The 24,012-nt window shown below is 28.5% G+C and overlaps 1 protein-coding gene across 2 annotated transcripts; it reads right to left on the minus strand.

The window, feature by feature from the left end:
* Positions 1-140: 140 nt before the first annotated feature.
* On the minus strand, positions 141-2,132 carry LOC114422049 (microtubule-associated protein RP/EB family member 1C-like). Of its 2 annotated transcripts, XM_028388243.1 has the most exons (6): positions 1,867-2,125; positions 1,619-1,774; positions 1,437-1,543; positions 958-1,177; positions 766-879; positions 141-636 (listed from the first exon to the last, which is right to left on the minus strand). In XM_028388243.1, exons 1-6 carry the CDS (start codon positions 1,972-1,974, stop codon positions 358-360), a joined length of 984 nt encoding a protein of 327 aa, XP_028244044.1. In that variant the 5' UTR covers positions 1,975-2,125; the 3' UTR covers positions 141-357. The 2 variants fall into 2 exon arrangements, with proteins under 2 accessions (XP_028244044.1, XP_028244035.1); XM_028388234.1 differs by having other exon boundaries at positions 766-1,177; positions 1,867-2,132.
* Between the last annotated feature and the right edge of the window lie 21,880 nt (positions 2,133-24,012).

A 24,012-nucleotide genomic window follows, 5' to 3' on the forward strand; every position in this document is an offset into this window, starting at 1 on the left:
CACAAGCCAGAAATTACATGACTGGAATCAGAAACATGACTTCAATCCAGGAATTCATTACAAATTCCGATATGTAATTATCCCTGAATTGTAAATGATTTGATTTGATTTTATCATCACATAATTAAAAAAGCTGAAAATGAAATAAATCAAAGCACTAGCAGCAAATTCTATAAAGGCAAAACATATCTGGTTACATTTTTCTGGGCTGATACTGATACTTTATAACAGAATAGTCTCCCTAAAAACCCCTAATCATTATGAATATCGCGGTCAATTCACACATGAAACAGGAATTACTGTGACCAAAAACAGTTTTAACAAGTTGCTAATTGAATTAACAACAGAACGTGATCCCTAACAAGTCATAAGAGGTGACTCGCTACAATGAACATCTGAAACATCAGAAAGCCTCTGTCTGGGAGACAACGTTGCAAGCCCAGCAACATCAAAATCAATATTGGCAATATTCTTTCTCTTGTGAGTTTCTGAACTGCTCTTCTCCTCCGAAACCTCAGCAATGGGGCTCAATCCCTCTATTTCCTTACGACCAACAGAAATCATAGCTTGAGCTTCAGCCACAGCCGTTCCATTGTCATCTGTAGCATATAATATCTTCTGTATCGCAGCAACAATCTGACACACAAACAACCAATCAAATCACATAAGATCAATACCTAATACTAATAGATACTAATAGTATTACCAATTAATGGGTTTCACTAATCAAATTAAATCAAAGTAAAAACTCTGAAAGCATAGTACCGGTGAGTGTTCTATCTCAGGAGTCTGGCACAGTATCTCAATATCTCTCAGCTTTGCAAAGTAGAAATCCCGTTCCTTCTCAAGGCTATCAATCGACAACTTCAACTCTGTTATCTGCATCAACTTCAACTGTAAGAGCAATATACTTCCATTATTCATTTGATAATTCTTTCGACGGGAAAACAAAAATACCTTTTCTTCATAGGCAGGGTTTCCGGCAGAAGGTGCTGCTCTCGCAACCTTTGCAGCTTGATTTGTAGGGTTAGCATTAGAAACCTCATTTCTTCGAGAATTATGAGAAGACTGAGGTCTCTGTGCAGTAGAACCCTTCGTTGAGGCTTGCGAGTTTGCAGATTTCTTGCTCGTTTCTCTTCCACCTTTGCTAACCTCTCTCCTCTCCAGAGGATTATAACTACAACCATTCAGCATCCAATATTTAATCAAAAAATTACTCATCACCAATATCAAATTCATAAAATTACACTACAGAATTCAAAGGTCACAAGATTTTCTTTATGACGTTTGAATTTCAATCTTAAACCCTAACTTCCAACCGAAAACAACTATTCAACGCGAAAAAGTCAATTTCAGAGAATTTTAAAACAAAGAGAAATCTACAACGACAAATGTATGCGAATGAAATGAAATTAAATTAGGATTAATAATATTACTTGTGCTGAAGGCCGGAATTGACAGAATCGCAGTATCGTTTCATCCATTGCATGAACTCAAGGTTATCCAGTGGCCTTCCTTTCACCAGCTTGCTGACCTCGATGTGCTGAGAAACACAACGAGCAATTCAGTAATTGAATTCAAGATCGTCCAAAATTAAAATACAGAGGGAGAGTGTTACCTTGGTGATTTTGAGTTTATTGAAGACATCTTGAAGGACCTTGTAGTTCTGAATCATCTCATACTCGCTCTTGGCGTCGAAATTGACCTTGTGCATAGGCACGATCCCTGGATGAGCGGCATCGAGAAGCTGGCAGTGAACCGCGCCGGAACATGCCTGAGAGTATAACGATCCAAGAAAATAGAAGATCTAGTAAGAAATCAACGATCGGAAATTAAACCTAAATGGAGAAATAGGATCGAAATAACCTCTTCGACTTTGGAGAGATTGAGTTGCAGAGTTGAGTTGATCCAAGAAAGAATCTCAGATCTGCCGACGAAGTAAGCCGCATCCATGATCCCAATGTTGGTCGCCATTTCCTTCTTGCTCTGTCGTTTCTTCTTCTTCGCCTTCTGGATTCTCTGATAACGGGTCTCTCACAAAGAAAAAGGGTTCGCAAATATATGGAGACGGGAGCGGGAGTATTTCAAATTCAAAATCTCTTGTTTGGGGATTAACGTGTGAAAATTGTCTTAATAAGGAATCGTCGCAACGTTCGGCTAAGTGGAATGTGATACTAATTCTTTGGGTTGGGCTTCCCTTAGGCATTCATGTAGCGCAGTGGGCTTTGCAGATAAAAATGTAAACTGGGGCTTTGATATCTGACATCTGACATATTAATAAAAATAGAAACAGAAATGCTTTAAAAAGTTTTTGAGTTACGTAAGTTAACGTTTTTTATTTATTTTTAGTTCCTTGATTTATTTTTTTAATTTTAGTCCTTGTAAGTAAATTTTTTTTTAATTTTGATTCTTGTAACATATTTTATTCATTTTAGTCTATGTAAATTTAATTTTTTTAAAAATTTTGGTTCCTATAAGTGTATACTTATGAAAATTATGAATGAAAAACTTAAAATCTTAAATAGACTAAAATTAACAAAATACAAAATTCAGATACTAAAAATGAGAAAAAAAAACTTACATGAATTAAAATTAAAAAAAATGTTAACTAATAGAGATAAAAAAAAAAACATATTGAAGCTAAATAGAAATATTCACAACACATCAAGTATTCGCCCCTAATTATCTAGCAATTCTTTTTTTACCTTAATTAAAAAATGAATAAATCAGTATTCAGATTCTAATAAAAAAATAGAATGAAAATTTATTTAAATTAACGAAGTAACTTTTTTATAATTTTAATATAGTTCTTCTTAATAAAAAAATATTTTATTTTATTCCTTAGTATCTACAATTTGGTGGGATCAAAATTATTTTAACTATTTTTTTTTATTTTAATTAATATTTCAAAGTATTAGTTAATAATTACGTGTTTATATTATTTTTTGAATTTAATTTTTCTGTCTTAGGTCAAATATGAGAGTGTCCCACCCACAACTGATTCAACCAGAGATTAATCTTGCCTAAAGTATATGATTATGATTAATCGTTGACTTAAGGAAATTTTATACACAATGAGGATCGAACATAGATTCTTCAACTAAATAAATTATTATCACTCATGAATATAATAAAGCTTTACACTATTGTATCAACCCTTTAGATTTTTTAGTTCAATTTATACCTATTAAGTGACATTTAATGAGAAACCATTACTTATTTGGATTTTAAGATTATTATTATAAAAGTTAATAAACTTATTGTGTGATTAGATAATAATGTAAAATTTTAATCCAAAATTTGGATATAGCTAACGCTTTATTGTTTCCTTGGCAGGACATGTATAAATTTATGTTAAATTACTTCAAAAAAGTATTAGGCTACGTTTTTAATTAGGTCTATGAAGTTTTCTTTTCAATTGGGTTGTTGATTTTTTTTTTAAAAAATGGAGGGTTCTTCAACTTGTATGTGCTTTTAATTGGTAATTCTTTTAACTGTATTCTTCATTCAAAATCGAAATTTTATTTTGGTAACTCGTCTAATAAAAATTAACATTAGAAATCAGTATTGATTATAAGAGAGAAGCTTCTAATTATAGTTAAAAAGTAAAGAAAATATTGTACTTAAGTTTTACCAATAAAATAAAATAATATAAATTTGATTCTTAGGATATGTGTCACGCACGGCTAGCTTCGTGACTAATAATCATATTAGATTGTTGAATGTCACGCTGCTTCGGCGGTTATGATGATTGAGTTAATGGGAAATGAACAGTCCCTTAAAAGTTAAAACCATTTCTTGCTACAATCTATCTCCACTTGTTTCACTTTCGCCATATGGATATTGATTTGATATGCATAGATGCAAGCTTAAACGGATGTTATTCATCCAATAGATCAACTTGGCAGACTTTTTTATATATATTTTTGAACATGGGTGCAATCTAATTGGTTCTAGTATATATGAGTGGAACATAGATTACACAGCATTGCTTCCTTGTTTTTGTTAGTTAAAACCCTCTGAAAACGACACTAGCACCCAGCATTGCTTCCTTGTTTTGTTTGGTACATTATTTCTTATTCGCTTTTTGTCTATACTTATACGTGTTCTGGGTATTTTTATATTTTAATAAATTTTGTTCATGCAAATGTCCCATAAGACTAAATTATGAGTTACAACAAGAATCTCCTGTTCCACACCAAACAAGAGAGGAGCATCCGAGTCCGTGCATTTAAGAATGAAATTTAACACGTTTTTTCAGTCATATATTTTCGGTCAAACGTTCTTGAAACTTTTAAAAAACATGTAAATTGATTTTTTCTTCTTCTTAAATTTGAAGAACATGGTGATTTTTTAAAAATGAATGAATGAATCCACATATTTTGATCAATATTTAACTTTAAAGTCTAAGGAACAAATTAATTTCATCAATATGAAAATATAAGAATTTTGATCATGTTGGGTTGTAGGCATAGAGAGAGACTAAAAATTTATTCTCCTCCCCACAGAAATATTAACATTAATTAATAACAAAAAAGTTATGTCGTTATTAAAAATTTGTCACTAAACATTTGTCATTAAACTTTTGTGACGCTAATATCAATGACGAAAAGGGAATTTTTGTTACTAAATTTTGTGAATAATACATTAATTTCTTGTATAATTGATTCGTTGACTACGCTAAAAATTAAAATGGAGGCACATCTTTATGTCAGAATAGATGTTTGGAGCATTTTAAAGATTATAATTCCACGAGAGCTAAAGTTTAGGCGGGTTAACATTCACTTTACATTTTGAAGCATTTTAAAGATTATAATTCCATGGTGAATAACTTTACATTTTGATAGATTGAAATAAGATGTTAATTGGATCATTCAAGCAAGTTTTTAGGCTCCAGTGTTGTGGTTAAAAAAAATGTGGAGAATAGAGGAAATTCAACTAAAGTTATCTAATCATGATTTTTTATAATAAAGTGAATCAATATTTCATATATATAATATAATAAAAAAATGTCATGTTTTTGTTTTCTTTTGTATATCTCTTAACTTGAAAGAAATTACTTCCTAGAAAGAGAAAACGGCTTACAGGACATGAAATTGAGGTTGAGTTGGTGAGGTCTTTTATTTTATTTTTTTTCAAGTCAAACTTTCCATTCGAGAGGAAAACGAGGTCAGAGGCCTTACATCATCAGCTAAAATGGATAGCAATTGGTAAGTTTGTGAGCTTCAATTGAGGCTGAAGTTGAATTTGCATGAGATACGTTAGCTGGTGTACTACACAACCTTAAGTCCGATTGTTATACTCAACTAGTAGCTAGTTTTCAGTTTTCTTGCTTTCCTGAAGAGACAGCGTTATGTATCTGGTGCTTTTGTCATGTTTGATGCTGATGTATTGGAGGTTTCCAATATTATTTGTAATAAGCAAGAAAAGAAATTTCACATTCTCCACTATCGATCAACTTGGGATCTTCTGCATTTATTTCCTAACTTATTCGTTGTTATAGAGTATAGACTCGTTTTTAGATGAATTGGATGCAAGTTTCGCGGCCCATGGTTTTTTTTCCACCTAAGATCGTATCCAGCCTATCTGATTAACTGAAATTCTTCAGATGTATTTTTTTTTTTCCTTAGACTTTCTCGATTAAAAAGTCAAATTAAATCTCAATTTATTTAAACTAAGTCAGGTGAGATAAAACTCTTTCCAAGTACGTTATTTCAATGAATTTCATTTGTTTTTTAAAAAAATCATATACTATAAAAATATTTACTATGTATTTTATTTATGAGCAACTAAAATATTCATTAGCCGGAGAGTGGACATGGACAGGGTTAGGCTAGATCATATCTAAGCCTGGTATGATCTATTTAATATTTTTATGGCCCAAGCGTGAACTTGTTACAAGTCTATTTTTTGGCCGTAGTTCGGCCTTTATATACGTCTGTATGTATCGTTGACCCATTTAAAAGCTTGTTTCATATTAAGAGGTGTAAAAAAAATAATCATTCTAAAAGTTTTCATTAAAAAATACAAGACAACTTTAAACAACAAGATGGATCTAAAATTAAATTTATCTACAAACATTACACATGATAAACTACCAAAATCTTTAAAGCTCTTGTTCTTATTACTCATTTATGTTTATAGGAATTAATTCATTTCAAACATTAAAATGATTCAAATAATCAACCCACTAAAATAATTTTAATATTATATCTCATATTAATAATAATATATTTATTAAAAATATTGTTGTTAAATGAGTCAGATGGTCAAGCTTAATAGATTTTTCGTTAAGATTCCTGACCTAATTTATTTAATTAAAAAGATTTTTAAATTTTTTTTAATATTTTAAACCAATTGAGTCAAACCAAACCTTAAATAAATTGGGCCATAGGCTCCAACAAACTACCCGCCTCACTTTCACCCTTAATTAAGAAGATATGGGTACAAGCAATTCTCATCCTAAAAAAAATCCTCTCCTCTTCAACCCAATTTAAGAAACATAAAAAGTTTTTTCAAATAACTGTTTGTTTGTGTACACTCCCCTGACTTTATACAGAGATAATTCATGGGTAAAGATAACACTAATTCATCGATGAGTAAGACTTAAAATAAAATTAAAAAAGATACATTTTACTTTAAATGTGATAGTGATATAATAAATCTTTTTTTGTCAAGATACATGAATTTTTCATTAGCGTGTGAGATCTCTTTAGTTTATAAAAATTAATAATAGATAATTTTTCATTAATGGACTCAAAGTTTAAATTTTAGTTGTTTTAGTTTTGAACCGGTCCTGTATACACAAACACTTTATTTACTGTGTATTATTATAGAATCAAATAAAATAAACGTGGTATTGAATAAAAGTATAAATATTTATTACTCAACAATTATAAAACATTCTTTTTGTCTAACCTACAACACTATGTAAAAATAAAAATATTTATCAATTTAGCATAATCCCATGGACATCTCTGAATTAAAAAAATCCCATCGACTGCATCTGTTAAAAAACAGAGAAAAACGGCAAGCCTGATTGGACATGTACCAGTCTAATATCGTGTTTCATCATCTCTAAAATTAGTTGAGGTGTGTGTGCCAAACATAAGAAAAGTTCTATTTTAAAAAAAAACATAAGAAAAGTTATACTAACTCTTAACATTGTATATTATACTGTTTTGCTATGAGTGTTAAAATGGTTCGACTTTGATTAACCCAATATAAAATATGGCTGAACTAGTAAAATTTAGATTCAAAATTATATCGGTTGAACCCAAACCAGTCTAGTTCGAAAATTTAATTACTGACCAAACATAAGCTAGTACTTCATGTAAGTTGTTGTTCATGATATTTAATGTGCTCAGAGCGAAATTATAGATATAGATCCTTTATATATAAATGTTCTATAATATAAATATATATTATATTAAAAATTATATATTTTTCATATAAAATATTTTTTCTACTTACAAATACATAAAACAGAAAATGTTACATGCAAATAAGCGTTTAAATATATATTCTATAATATAAAAATATATTCTTTTTATAAATTAAAATTTTGTTAAGCCAATTACACCATCACCATCGTTATCGATCATAATTATTATTGTTATCATTATTTTTTACGTTACTATTATATTATTCATATCATCATAATAGTATAACAGTGATCATAAAAAATCATAACAATAGTCATGACACGAAATGATAATTATAATAATGATGATAGTTATACAACTAAAAAACTACATGATATTTCGTTGCATGAACAGCTCCTTTTTGTTTTTAGCTATGGCATGTTTAAGATATACATAAATGACTTCTAATAATGAAAAATTTTGATCACGTGATAATTATAAGAATAACACCTAATTTACAGAATTGAATAGTTGAATTAATAAGATTTACTTCTAACAATAGAAAGTTATTAGAAGTAAACAAACATATATTTTCTAAGGTGACTCCTTGAAGCAGCATGGTGGGGGAATGAATATAAACAAGAAACAACTTAACAGTTAGTAGTCATTATCAAGAATATTAAACTGAACAACACATAAAAAAAAGGACTCCAATAATTTATGTTGGGAATCACAGGGTCCCAGGAGCAAGAAAATGAGGAGGGATGAGCCAGCCTATCTATTAACTAATATAGGCATTTAGAATTAGACCCTACATTCCGAACAGATCAAAACAGGTAGACTACGAAGACCCTAAACTTTATCTTCCCATTCACATTCGGCTACCCATGTCCCACGCGACCAAACCTAACGTCCAACAATTCAAAGTTTAAATTTTTTACCATTACTCAGTTGGACGGCTTCTTTAATTGGGTTGTTGCCATCAATTTGTTTGATTGCTAGGAGTGTTCTGTAAGTGGAAGGAAAAAAAAATTACACTATAACTCATCTTTGGTATGATCTGTAAAGTAAGTCATCATTATCAAAGTTAAAAGCTTACTACATGGTGATTTTTAATTGGATTGCAGTATTAAAAAACTTTCATATATAGTATGATAATCTAAGGGAATTTTTTTTTTTTAGCACGAATGTTATATTCGTGTAACCGCACGAACGTTCATGTGTAACAAATCCTGTGTTACGTGTTTCCAAAATTTTTAATTAATATTGATTATAAAAAAAATAAGCACCGTTTTTTTTTTTTGTTTTCGTGCAATTCGTGCCTGATAATTTTCTACGTAGCAATGCTCATAATCTAATAAAATGATATACTAATGTTATCTTTAGGACTTGTTAATTGTCTAAGCTCCTAGTACTTGTTGGAGCCCAAATGGCCCATTTAATATATTCTACGCATAAATGCATTTTTTTGTTTATGTAATTTACTGTTTTTTTTCATTTTAATACTTATGTTTTCTAACGTAATTTGAATAGTAAAAAATGTTATTTGAAATGTTTCAAGAACGAAAAAAATTACATCTTGCAAGGATAACCAAAAAAAAATTAAAAACAAAAATAAAAGAACACTAAATTACAAAAACAAAAAACATATTTAAACTTACATCTGTAAAATGTCGATCTGATAGAACCGTTCAAGTCATTGAAAAGGGAAAAGAAAAGAAAGAGAATAAATTTAGAACTCATGGAAGTGAAGTATATTGAATTGAGTTAGTACTTAGTTCATTGATGGCAACTTTGAATGAACTAAATAGGTAGAAATTAAATAACACACTATTATAGAGGGGTTTGGATATGGTTTGTTTCCAAAAGAACAGCTTTAATTTGGTAATCATGATATTCGAACTTAGAATATTGTCATACAAACTCTTATGACTACTTTTTGTTGATGTATGTGGGTAGTGGTTGTTTTAACAGTTTAGATAAAACTGAATAATGACCAACTAAGTTCCCAAAATTGAAAGGATGGAGACCCCCCACCAAACCACACCACCTAAGACAGGGAAGACTGGGCTCCACCCTTTGACAAAAAATCCATATTATTGGAGGAGCATGATGTCTCTACATTCTACACTAAATATGTTTCTTTAACAGTTTTATTAAAATTAATTTTTAGAGATTTAAAAATTATGAATAATTTTATTTAAAATATTAATTACATGACAATATAATAGATATATTTTTTTCGTAAATTTTTTTACCACTTATGAATGTTTTAAAATGATGAGTTTTATAAGTTAATGCCAATCCTGCATAGACTTTAGTCAGATTCAGTTTTCTTAACTACATTAGGAATTGCATTTAATGCATATTTAATTATTTATATTTTATAAGCTAGAAAATTATTAGATAATTTTGATCATTATTTATTTAATATTCTGATTAATCTTTACGTGACACATATTTAAGTTTTTATGTAAGAAAAAATAATTAATAACAATTAACTATATGCCATGTAAATATTGATAAAAATATAAATTTAATAATAATTTAAGATCACTTAATAATTTGTCTGAATTTCAGGGTGTTCTTTATTTTTTTATGTTCCTTTATTTTCTTTGGTTATGCGTCTATAATTAGCTCCACATCCACTAACATGTGTGCCGTATCAAAAATGATATCTTCATTTTAATATCCACCGTTTTAGTTCGATGGTGTCCGTGATGGTCCCTCTTCTTTGAGTAATGATTGTATATTTGAGGGTTTAATTTTCATCTCCTGCATCCGGTTGCATCTTTCATCCACAAGAATAAAAAATATTGAGAAAAAATTTTGGTCTTTAGCAACAGATTTCTTCAAGTCCAGGCTTTGTATCACGGCACAGTTAATTTTTTTTAAGGCAAACACTTAAATTTTTTTTTGAGATATGAAAATATGTTATAAATGAAAAAGTAAGAAAGGAGGCTGGTATGGCTTGCTGCTTAATTAGATTCTACTTGATTTTAAGAGAGAGAAAATAACCTCTTATTTTGAGAAATGAAGTGATGGAAGAAAAATATCAAGTGGCTAGTAATTGACAAAAGTAAACACTGAATATTATTTAGTGTATGTAGATCTGTAGTATTATCGCTGCAAAGTGCATTACATCAATCATAGTAAGGTTTTACTAATCAGAAACTTCATATAATAATTTAAAGAACAAGACTATTGATGTGTTTGGAAGCGAGTAGAGAAATAAGAGTGAAAAGAAATTTTATACTTTTTTTTAATTTATATTTTTATATTCTATTTAATTTTTAAAAAATGTATTTCTATTTTTTATATTTTTTTCTCTAACCCAAATACATCCTATATATGTTGGTGCCCTTAATGCTTTTTATTTAAACTTTAATTTTTATTTTAGTGAGTCTCGTATTAAAAAAATTAAGATTAAATTCCAACATATGTTATTAAAATAAAAATTTATTTGTAATCAAAATATAACATTACCAATACTTATAATATTGTTATTAGTTTAATTTAATAAATTAATTATTGAAGAAAAATTCGATCAAAATGTGATTAATTTACTGAAAAGGGCTTGATGGTGTTTTATTGGCATGTTTTTGGGGGAGTCAAAGGCAATTATTTGCGTTTGTGATAATAATATGTGCCGAGTTGCCAATTGTTTAGGGGGAGACACAAAAATGATTTTCCTTTTAATAAACAAAGAGAGCCTTACTCCTTAAGCAGGAGAAAAGTGGAAAAGTAAACGTGGTAAAATATCAGAAGCAAAAGGAGATTCCCGACATCAAGATTGAAGGCGAAACTACAACAAAACGATGCCGGATGAGGGCACAGTGGGCTTTTACGACGATAGATAGATAGCGGGAATCATGGGATATGAATACGAGGGTGTCAGCCTCAGTGTCACTTATCATCAGACTATTCTACTCTTCAAATCCCCAAACAAAATAATAAAAATATTTGCATAAGGAAACAAGTTATTGGCTTTGCGATATAGCTGGCAAGGTGGCCCATGACGTTGCCAATATCATTGACGGTTCGAAAGCGGACAGAGAAACAGTTTCCACCATAAAAAGCCAATTCAGCTTTCATCACGTATGCCCAGACAACTTCAACAACAAATAATAATAGTAGCCTAAAATCTATAAAATGGCATCTTATGATATTATGAGATATGTGTTAATTTTGTATCTCACTCTTAACATAGTCTTAACATTCGAGTATGCACATTTTATAAACCCATAAGTTATCTCTAATATCTTATTATTTAAATATATTGTAACATTTTTATTTCTTGACAATTGATTAATTATTTATAAAGTCATACATTATCTATAAGATATAATTATTTATTAACTTTTATCTCTAAGTTATAATATATTATCTTTAACATTATTTATAAGCTATCAACTATTATCTACAAATAAGAATCCAGAATTTTATTTCACTCCTATAACATTGTTGTGCATTCACACTACACACACCTACTTGTACGCCCTCTTATATATTTTTGTTTATTTTCTTAACTCATACTTATTTGAACGTCAAAGTCTTTTATTTTACATGTTTCTCTTTTATTCTCCTAAGAAAGATTATTCTCAACCAATGTGCAAAATTCAAAAGTTCACATTAATCATGTTTATCCTAACATGTGCCAGTTCTAGATTTTAGTAAGTACAAGTAGTAAATGGCAAACCATTACCTTACTTGAGGCTCATAAACATGTCGGTGTTGACTTATAAAGTGAACTGAAGTATGTCCATAGACTTGTAAATTTAAACCAACCCCTCCCCTACTAGATTACTAGGAGTGTGATGTGATTGCAAAGTAGTTAAATATTTTGTTTTAATATTTTTTGGTCTGATCAGAGTCTTTGTATTTTTATATGATATCATGGTTTTAAATTGTGGTACAATTGCACCAATAATATTGTTAATGCAGGGTGCTGGTAGCCACATCAGCCCACAATTGTGGGGTGGTTTTAAATCACATGACAAGTCGTAACTCATGATGCATTTGCAACGTAGTTGGAAACCATATTGGAGCCGTTACAGAATGCCATTGTATTCTACTATTTTGTAAATAAAATTTAGCTTTTAATCTTCTAAGTGTCTAAAGTCGAACAATATGCCAATATACGATGTCAGGGGAGATCTTAAAATGAACGAAAAGTTATGTTGTCTTATAAATAAAGGCAAAATTGCATTTTTGGTCCCCCAATTTTACTTCAATTTCACATTTGGTCCCCCGATAATTTAATTCATAATTTTGGTCCTCCGATTAAATAAATTTCTGCAATTTTGGTCCTGGATGCCCCAAATAGACATTGACCGTTAACCTCAGACATTGACTGTCATGTGTGAACGCCTAAGAGATTCCCTGGAAAGGCTTGCATTTTTTTTACCGGGTATTGAACTTCTATTCCTTAGTGGTAATTTTTTTTATTCTCAAAGAAACCCTAAAAGCAAATCCCCAATTGCAAGGGTCGTCATTCTCAGCACTCTCTCTCCGCCTCCTCTCCCCTTCCACCTCCTACCCCCACCTCTCTCCCCTCACCTCATAACTTTACACAGAAATCAGCCAAGCCCCATGGTTCACCTGGAACCCCACCACCGTCGCCAAACTCGTCGCCCTCCTCCACAGTCTCGACCACCACTCCCAATTTGAATCCCTCATTTCCGACGCCAATTCCAGGTTACAGCCACGCCAATGCGACCTTGTTCTTTTCTATGGCAAACTCATCGATTCACACTCCAAGCAAAACTCCCACATCGCCTTCAACGTCACTTTTGGCTACCTCTATAACCTTGTTCGCACTTCCTCCTCCCTTCACGTGAAACGCATGACCTACCAGTACATGGTGAGTGGCTTATGTTTAATGGTTAGACCTTGTGAGGCCGAGGATTTGGTTCTTGGGCTTTAACCTTCGGGCTTCATTGTAAGGGTGTGGGGTATAAGGGTTAGGGTCTGTTAAGCTGTGACTCTGTTTTGTATTCATTGTTGTTCTTGTGTTCATAGTTGTTGGTGGGTATAAGGGTTAGGGTCGCGAGCGAAATTAGTGAAGGTGGCCTGGTGCGTGCTGGTGGAGGTTAGAATGAGTTTTTTGGTTTTTAATAATAATTAAAATAAATTAAAGATAATTAATTACGTTAGGGATTTGTAAGGGATTTGCTTTTACGATTTCTTTCAGTAAAAAAAATTACCATTGAGGGTACAAAATCATAAACTGTTTCACGTGTCTATTAAACGTTGACACATGACAGTCAATGTTACTGTTTAACGGTCAACGTCCAATTGAAGCTTTTAGGGATTAACATTACATGATTTTATAAAAAGGGGACCAAATTTGTGAATTAAATTATCGGGGGACAAAATACGAAATTGGAACAAAAATGGGGGACCAAAAATATAATTTTACCATAAATAAAAGATAACCAATATTAAAAAAATTATAAAATTATATTTTTACATTAAGTGCAAACAGATAATAATTTCGCGTTGTAATAGTCACAATCCGCATCACACTGGCTGTAATGCAGCAACCGCAATTTAGAAGCATGTTTTATATTAATAAATTTGTTCACCAGAATAAAATATATATATAAATTTAATTTCTTTTAACTTAAAAATATGATAGATTTTTAGGGGGAAAAGACTATATTCGCATAAATTTAAAATTTTGAGGATCAAATTTATCACTTAGAAGATATAGAAACATGTGATCACAATCAACTGAAATTGTGAAGATTAAAAACATATATTTTTCTATTAGATATTTAAAAGTTTTGATTTAATAATATTAATCACATAAAATGTAAAATATAAATAAATAAAATAAAGTATTTTAATTTTAATTGCTTAAAATAAATTTCAAAAATCAATGTTGATGAAGTTTTTAAAAATATTTAATCTTTATATTTAACTTAATAGTACGATATAACCAATAAACTCTAACACATTTAATAAACTAATAGGTTTGTCACTAAGGCCATGTTAGTTGAAAAGAAAGAAAATCAATAAGATTAAAGAATGTGATATTTTCTAATAAAAATATTTTTCTCTTTCCATTTTATTTATTATTTAAATTTAAAAAACTCCTCTCCCAAATTATTTTTTCCTCTGGACCTAATAGAACAGAAATAGTATATCAATTAAGGTTTAGAATTTTTTTAATGCCAGCAAGGTTTAGGTTTTGTTCATATGAAAATATTTTAATTAAAGAGGTAACTGGCAGTCTGAAAATTTCGTTATATATATATATATGTTAGTCTTGATATTAATTAATAATTATTTAATTTTGGAACCGTTCCATTGTCTGAGGTTGCACTATCAATTCAGGTACATACGTGGCATGGATGAGGGAGGAACACATACTTGGGGGAGCCATCGTAACAACTGTCGTCCTTGTCCGTTAGGGAATAGTCACTGACCCTGACATCAATACCGTTGTTTTTCACGTGCCATAAATATTATTCATCACATACTTTTATTAGAATACCAGTTCCTATTTTTATTTTTATATATAATTTTTCTTATTTTATATTTACAAAAAATTTCATTATATAGGTAAACATGAAGAGATGTGAGAAAGATATGGAAAACTAATGATCCATTTGCTTTGACCGAAAATCCACATTAGAAGGAGACAATCGAAGGAAAAGTACCTTTATTCGAATTGTGTTTTGTCTTTGGTAATATTCATATTTACCCCCAATAAAATTATTTTCAGTAAAGATTTTTTGGGTTATATTATTGTTAATATCAATATTTTTCAATTACTAAAAAATTATGTTTGATGAAATATTAAGAAATAGTTTTTTAATAGATTATTTTGACTAAGTGTCAAAATATAATTTTTTGATTAATTGTATAATGACAAAAAATAAAGATTTAGAAGATAAAAGTGATGGACGGTGAAAATTGAAGATAAAACCATCAATCCCAAAGATGGAAGACCAAAGTTATTCATGGTGAAAATTTAATAAATGTTTATAGTGGTTAGGGGTAGTTATTATCTATACTCTATGAACTTGTATATTATCACAAAGGTTGAAACATGTAACAATATGTAACACTCGCATATCCTCTCAAGCCCACACGACTTTTATATGTTGAGAGGTTAGGATAATATTTTCAACCAATATTTCAATTTGAGTTTTTATTTTCCTTTAAATCTTTTTATTTTTTCAATCTTTATTTCTTCTGAAAATCTTACTTTTTTTAGATTTTCATTTCTTCTCAAAACTTTTATTATTTCAATCCCTACTTTTTATTATTATAAAAAAATTTGTTAGAAATATTATCAAAATATATATCAATAAAACAAAATAATGAATTGAGAAGTGTATGAGTTTCACTGGTATAACATTCCACCAAAACTTAAAGAGAAAGGAGGTTTGATGTAGAAAAGATATCAAAATACTCTTACTTTTATTAGAAATATCTATGTCATTTTATATACATATTTTTTTCTTTCACTTTCTACATACTTAAATGAAATAATATATATATATATATATATATATATATATATATATATATCATTTCCTCTTCCATATTAAACAACTTAAAAAAGTCACTTCATTTATCACAAATAAAGTAATGAGTGATTTCTAGCAGTTAAAGAACAAATAGGTCTAAAAAAGGAAACAAAACTCGAGTATTGCCTTTATTAAATGTATACATAAATAAAAAATAGTAATTAAAAATATTAGTTTTTTAATTTTATTTGAAAATAAAATTTAACATTTTAAACTACTCTTCATACTAATTGGTAAAATATTTTAATATTAAGAAAATTCATTCTAAATAGAATATTTTGTGTTTCCATTTTGAAAGCCACGTAATTGATATAACAAGATTAAAAGAAGTACTTACAAGTAAAATCTGAAGTAAACAAAAAATATTTTAACTAGCATTAATTCCATTTAATAGGATAAAATTGGTTAAAAATTCTTTACATTTTAAACCATTATATCAGAGTTCAAGTTTTCTTATATTTAAATAAAAAATATGTTGTAAATTTATACAGATATTAAAAGAAATGTTTCCATTACTTATGGCACAAAAAATATTTCCATTACTGTATACTTTTTTTAAAACTTCTCTCCCCTTTAACTGATACAAACTAAACCCTAAACCCTGTTATTGTATTTAAACCGCTCTCTTCAATTATTTATTTTTCTCGCTATTTTTTTTTTTTACCATTCTCATTAAACTTTTCTAATATTAAAAAATAAAATATAGAAAGACAGACACTGCGACTAGCAACAAATAAGGCTTTGATAGAGATGCTTACCTTAAAATTGGGCGGATGAAATTCGTGGGCCTTCCCGTCCGCTCAGCTTACATTGTGGCAGACATTCAATCAACCATTTCCTGCTTTTGACAAAAAATAATAATAATTAAAATCAACTAATATATAAGGATGTTCATAATCCAATTAAATTATTTGCAAACCATCACATCGATAAAAAAAACTGAAAATCAAAAAAACAAAAATAAAAACAAAAAAATCGTATATATTTTTGTGGTTTAATTTGATTTTCAGATCTTGTTATAAAAATCGAATCAAATCGAATAAATTATATATTATTATATTAATTTTTATTGTGATGATTAATAGTAAGTATTAAATAATTTATTTTTTCCTTTGTTTTATAATCAAAATGTATATTTTAGTTTCATATATTATAAAGTATGTACTAATATTATTATAAAATAGTATTAAATATCAAGTAATACACAAAATATTGTTATGTAAAAAAAAATAGTTGATGATATAATTTTACATTAATGCTAAATATAAGTAAAAATAATAATTTCAACTAAAAATGTTAAACATATTTTAATAAAAAATAAAATTTATTTTTAAAATAATATAAAATGATAATTATATAAGTTTAGTCGATAGATTTAAATTATGATAATAGATAAGAAATCAAAAATTACTTAAGTGAACCAAACAAAATTCAAACATATTGATTTGGTTTGGTGTTACATTTAATTCAAATCAACCTGAACCACATCTTTATTTATTTTTTGTTCCAATAATTGTTTTATCTAAATATTAAATCAAATCATACCAAACACTCCTAAGTATAATATCTAAATAAAATTATAGTTTGATATAATTATAAATTATTGTTGGAAAAATAGATTATGTAATGAGAATATAAAATATTTTTGCATCATCATTTAATTATCTCATAATGAATGATAAATTTGATAATATTTATAATAATTATTTTAAAATTCATATGAATAATAATTTGTAATTGGATAATATTATAAAATTATTTTATTCCTGTAAGTACATAACCATTGTCAAGAGAGGAACAAATCTCATATACACATTGAACACCAAAACATTAAATTTTTGTAGTAAAATTGTGTATGTTATACAATTTTATGTTTTTTTATATCATGTTAATCACAATTTTTTTTAGAAAAAGTACTTCCTCTAATTTTTCATATAAGAGATAAATAATTGTGTTTTTATAATTTTAAGAAATGTATACACATTTTCATATGCATCAATTACTATTTTTCTTGTATATCCATAATAATTTGTTGTGAGGTTTATTGATAAGACAAACGCTCATTCTCTATGCAAGTAACTCTATTTATTAACATATTTACAATATATCTTAGACTTGTCGGTGGAAAGAAATATCTTTTAATTTATCAGTATTGTGATTAACTATAATTATCATTTAAATCATTTAATTTTATGGGTATTTATATAATAAAAATTAATTTATGAAATTATTAATTAAAATTTTGAAATCTGACTATTTTTATTTATCTTGATGAATTATTTATTTATTTTATTATATAAAAGATAAAAGTAAGTATTTCATTTTCTAAAATATAAAATAATTTGTATTCTTATATTTTTATAGAAGAAATTAATTCATAACAGGTATTTTAAATTTATATTTAATAATAATAATAATGGAACATTAGTTGTTGAAAAATAAAGAAATACTCCATTTTTTAGCAACAATAAAATAATTATAATAAAATGTTTTGTAAATATTTGAAGAAATTGAATTTAGATTTTTTTTTACATTTATATCTTTATATAATATCAAATTACAACTACTTTGGTCCCAAAATAGGTTTTAAAAATTTGATAAAAAAAATCTAAATAAGTTTTATTTTAGGTTTTTAATGTAATATTAATAATAAGACTAGTTACTTAATTTTTAAAATTACTATTATTTTCATCTATTTATTATTTTTGTAGTCTCTATAAGATCATTTAAGACCAAACTTGTTTTGAGATGAAGAGAAACAAGTAAATTATACACTAAGATGAGCACTTCACACCATTTCATGTATTGAATTTTGATTCAAAATGTTTACCTGAGAACACCTCAATAAAATATTTCATTTTGAGGTCTTAAAAATATTTTTGGTGAATTCTAAAGTATCACATTACACTCAAAATCTCTTCATTTTTTTATTCTAATAGTGTATCTCATTTTGAGATCCTAAACCATTTTTTTTAGGTACCACAAAGGACCCACCTTCTGAAATTTATTTACAATTTATTTTAAAATAATTAATTATATGTTTTTTAATTTTAAAAAATTAATTCAAAAATTCAAAGTTTATTAATAATTAAAAAAATTATTTATTAATTTAATTTAAACTTACAATAATACATAAAATTGATTAAAAAAATAAAAACATTGACACTAAGCAACAAAAATTAAATTTCATCAATATTGTGATCGAAACATTCAGAGACGTGCTTCATCAAGTTTGATTGAAGTTGTTGATAAACTCCTCTTGTATGAATATAAGATCTTGTCTCCAAGTATGCAACAAAGTGACAATGAACATCACAAGATACATCAATATTTTCAAATCTCTTCTTTGACATGCTTATAATCACCATCAATGTTACAATTGTTGGTATCTCGTTCATTTTCAACAATCATATTATACAATATAATACATGTTAAGATTATGTTCCTCATGGTACCTATTTTTCAATTACGCGATGATTCACATATAATTACAAAACGAGATTTGAGCACATCAAATGCTCTCTACATGTAGAGAAATGATACTTGTACCACAACTTATACAACAAAGAGGGAGACAAGGGAAGAAAAGTAAGAGAAGAGATGAAATTTTAAAATGTAATAAATGAAATGGTAGAGAGAGATAAACACGTAAAATGATGTTATAAAAATTGTTATAAAAATTATTGTACATGTATCATATCTCTTACTTATAATTGTTATGTGTAATCAAATAGTGGAAGAAAGGATCACATAAGAAATCACATTGTTGTCATCATCATCATCAAATAGGCAAACATACTATGTTAAACATGATTTAACAATTGAAGTATAATAAACAAGTTTAAGCACTGCACCTACAAAACCTAAAAATTCAAAAACTAAAACTATTGTAGCATAGTTTAAAAATTTTAAATGTTCTCAAATAGTCAAATGAGTAGTGCAACTAAAACTTCAACTATATATAAAATAATTTAAACAATTTAAAAAACAAAATAGATGTTCCATAACCAACTAGGAGTTGAATCATAATTTTGTGAGAGTGATTGAGTGAAATCGTGAGAACGGAAAAAAAAAGAGACAATCTCACTCTTAGTCACTAAGTTTGGTAATAATAATAAAATTGATTTTTTAAACTTAAAAACATAATAATAATAATAATTTAATACAAATTAAGGGGTGAATGAGTGTGGTTAGTGGTAAACGAATCCTAAGATTAAAACCCATGATCTAATCCAAAATTCAACGAATTTGAATGAGTTGGGTAAAGTTTAACCAAAACACAATAAAACACTCAACTCAACTCAAAATTCTTGTGTTAGTTTGAGCCAATTTGAGTTCGTGGGTGAGTCATACTCGCAAACACCTCTAACAATTGTACATGTAATCTCTTGAGTCATGATCATCCATTCATCGGTGTGACCTTTTCTCGTGAATTATCCTCCTTTTGCATTACGCATCTCGTTTTAGATTGTATTTTGTTATTCTTTGACTCTCTAACAAAGGTAATTCAATTAATTATTTTATGCTAAATTATAATTAGAAAATATATTTTTAGTCTTTATATTTTTGTTGAATTTTGTTTTTAATTCTTGAATTTTATAGTTTATATAATCTAATTTAGATGTTGAACTTTATAAAAAAACGTGTTTTTAGTTATTGTGCTTACTCCTCAATTTATGCATGTGTTGTTTACTCCAAGTTATGAGGAGTGATTAAAATCATATATATATATTTTTTTATAAAGTTTAGGAATTAAATTGTCCTATATGAAAGTTTGAGAACTAAAAATAAGATTCAATAAAAATTTAAGAACTAAAACTTATATTTTACCAGTTATAATTTTTTGATCTTTTAATTTCTATCTGCATTTTTTATCTTTGAATTTTTGTTTGCAAATTTGGCTACGGTATATTGTGAAGAATCTGTAATTTTAGTTCAATTCTTAATTTTTTTTTCATGTTTATCTGTTTTTATTTTTTTGTTACCTTAACAAGCATGATAGGTGTAAGGTTCTATTGTGGAAAAATAAAAATAAAAATAAAATGTATGTAAAATGGAGAAGTAAACAAAAATAATGAATTTTTTTTAAAATAAAGGGGCAAAAGTTGTGAAAAAGAGAAGTCTAAAATCGTGAACTAAGAAGTAAAGGGATCTAAAATTGAAATTTAACATATTTTTAATATATTTTTTTAGTATAACTTTGTAGTGTTTCTTTTAATTATAAAATGGTGTGTCTATTTCTATTATGGGGATTATATCAAATTTTCTTATTTAGTCTACACTAAAAGCACACAGACGTCATTAATAGGTGCAGCATGTCCTAGAGAATACCAAACTTACACTTAGAGGTAAGAATAGGTCAAATCATTGGACCTATTTAAAATATTGTTTGACCTGACCTGTTTAATAAAAAATTAGAGTAACACTTAAAAAAAACTTGTTTAATTAAGCAGACTAGGCATGAGAATATGATAACTTCACTCATTCTTCTATTGGCTCGCACAAGTTTTGATTTGATCGTTGGAGTTGGTGTCATTATTGGAATTATCTATCAAGGGTCATCACAAATCTTCCTGCCTCTGGCCAGAACTTTCTTCCTTATAATATAAACACCACACAACAATTTCACTTAATTATTTTCAATCATAGTTATTTCTTTTTTACTTATTTGGAAAAAGTAGAGAAGACAATTGCAAGGCGTTATCCCTCAAGGCGAGGGTAGATAAATGAGGGAAAGGATTATACCAAGTACAAAAAAGGAATAGGATGACTAGCTCCAATGTTGGCAAGTAGGGGTGAAAATAATCTGTTTAGATTTTGCATAAATAGTTTTGGCCTATTATAAAAATTTAAGGATTGGATGTGGCCTATTATTCTATTTAAATGTCTTTTTATTGTAAATATTTTAGTTTATTTTATTTATGATATAAGATTATTAATTTATTAAATATTAAATATAAAATATAATCCTTCAGAAAAAATATAATAGATACATATACTAATTTTTTATTATATTTAAATGAATAAATAGACCAACTTATTAGACTTAATATGATTTTTTTATAATTTCAAGCCTAATTTATTTGGCTAAATGAAAAGATGTATATATTCCTATCATTGAGTTAATCATAAATTTTGTAGCTTATATTTATTTTTGTTCTTATTTTATTAATTTCCATTTGAATATATAATAATACAGTCAAATGTTATAACCATATTCCTATAACTATAAGCGTAGGCACGGATACTTAATTAGTTTGAAATAATGGTAGAGGATTTGGGGCGGAGGAAACTCAACTAATAGAAATATCACGAAGACGGGGCATTTTGGTATTTTTGTGCAGTATAACTTGTTGTATTGCCTCTTCAAGGGGCGCAGGTACCACGTGTGTCTGCTTTGCTCGATGCTCAAGCACGTGATCAAGTTCTAACCACGTGTAAAAGGATTAACAAATAAAATCACTGGAGCAGTGGAGTGTGATCTGTGAAGATGAATCAATGATGTCTTCTTTTCCCCCTTTTTTAACGTTTCTAAAAGTGACTCAGTTAATATCACTAAATAATTTAATTGATTGGTAGAAAATTATTTTAATTTAATTAAAGATTTCAAATTTAAATTCTGAAGAAGAATTATTTTTAGTAAAAGATATCCCTGAACTGTGATCTAGAAAAAAAGTGATTGGATTAATAGTTAATATCCTTAATTACAGCAGTCCCCACTCAACGGTTTCAATGCTGCCAAAGTACAATTCTTCGTATTCGCTTTTCTTATTTTAGGAAAAGAATGCTTTGTTTGCTGAGTTAAAAACGGTTCTGGCTTTTCCTTTAAAATTATATAATTTTGACGATTTTTAAAATTAAATCTTATTAATAAATATTAATATAAGTATGTTATTTTCATGAAGCAACACAGGAATAGTCAGAAAAGCCAAATTCGTTAAAAACCTGTTGGGCAATCCATCTAGCGGTTACTGTCTCAGTTTTCCTTGGGTGAATACAGCTGCAAAGCAAAATACAGATATAATAAAATTATGGTTACTGTGATCAATGATGACCCAACCATTTCATTTATGACTCCACTTCTAATTCTACCGCCCCCTACATCTCCCTATTGGGATTTTCTTGACCACTTAAAACGACAGATTTGGTATATCATAGTTATTAACTCATGCTATTTCCGCATACCACACATGTACTCTAGTAAATTTGAATTATAATTTTTACGGAATAAGAATTCTACGTGTGATTAGAATATGTACTACCTTTGGTTTAGTTTTTTTGTGTACGAAAGAGTCTTTTTGTGTGTACATGAAAGAGTTATTTGGGAGTGTAGAGTTCAATGTAGAGAGACAAATAAAAGAAGAGGATCACGCGGTGGTGGATAGTATATGTACGACGTACGAGTAACAGAAATGGATACGGATCTGTTTGGTCATAATAATGAAATCTTTCGTTTCCCATTTGAATACCTGATCCTATCCGACAATCTTCTCTCTCGCCCTTTCCCCATACCTTTCTTTAATCCATCCCCTAATCTTCCACTTTCCGATAATCAATTAATTAACATTTTCTAACTGACAAATACGTGGGCTTCATAATATAAAAAAATACCGGTTCAACAATTTGCAAGGATTGAAAATTTTTTAATTATACATTTGGGGGGGTGAAGGGCATAATATATGGATTGGGAGAAGGGCAGAAAAAGAATTGAGGAAAACGAGAGGAAAGTGGCCAGGCTTGAGGGAGTGTGTGAGAGAGAACCGGTTCCGTACAGAGATGCAGGTGTTGTTTAAAAAGGAGAAAATGCAAGTGACCGGCACGTGTGAGGAGATAGAACAGGCCGTTATAGGATGATATGGTGGTGGGGGTGGCAGGTATAGAATACAGGCTGGACTGACAGAAAAGCAGTAATGATTCGCCTTCTGATTCGGCGACCAATCTTGTCGTTTTTTGCCAGCTCAGCCTTGCGGTGGGGCCCTGATACTATTTTTCCCTAGAAAAGGACGAAACTTAAAAATCCCACACGAAATGCTCTACAGCCTGGAGCCCTCAGTCAAACTGAAACCAAAGCAGAAGGAACTTCACCCAACCGTTATCATAGTTAT

Source organism: Glycine soja, chromosome 1 (genome assembly GCF_004193775.1).
Source record: "Glycine soja cultivar W05 chromosome 1, ASM419377v2, whole genome shotgun sequence".
Lineage (NCBI taxonomy): Eukaryota > Viridiplantae > Streptophyta > Magnoliopsida > Fabales > Fabaceae > Glycine > Glycine soja.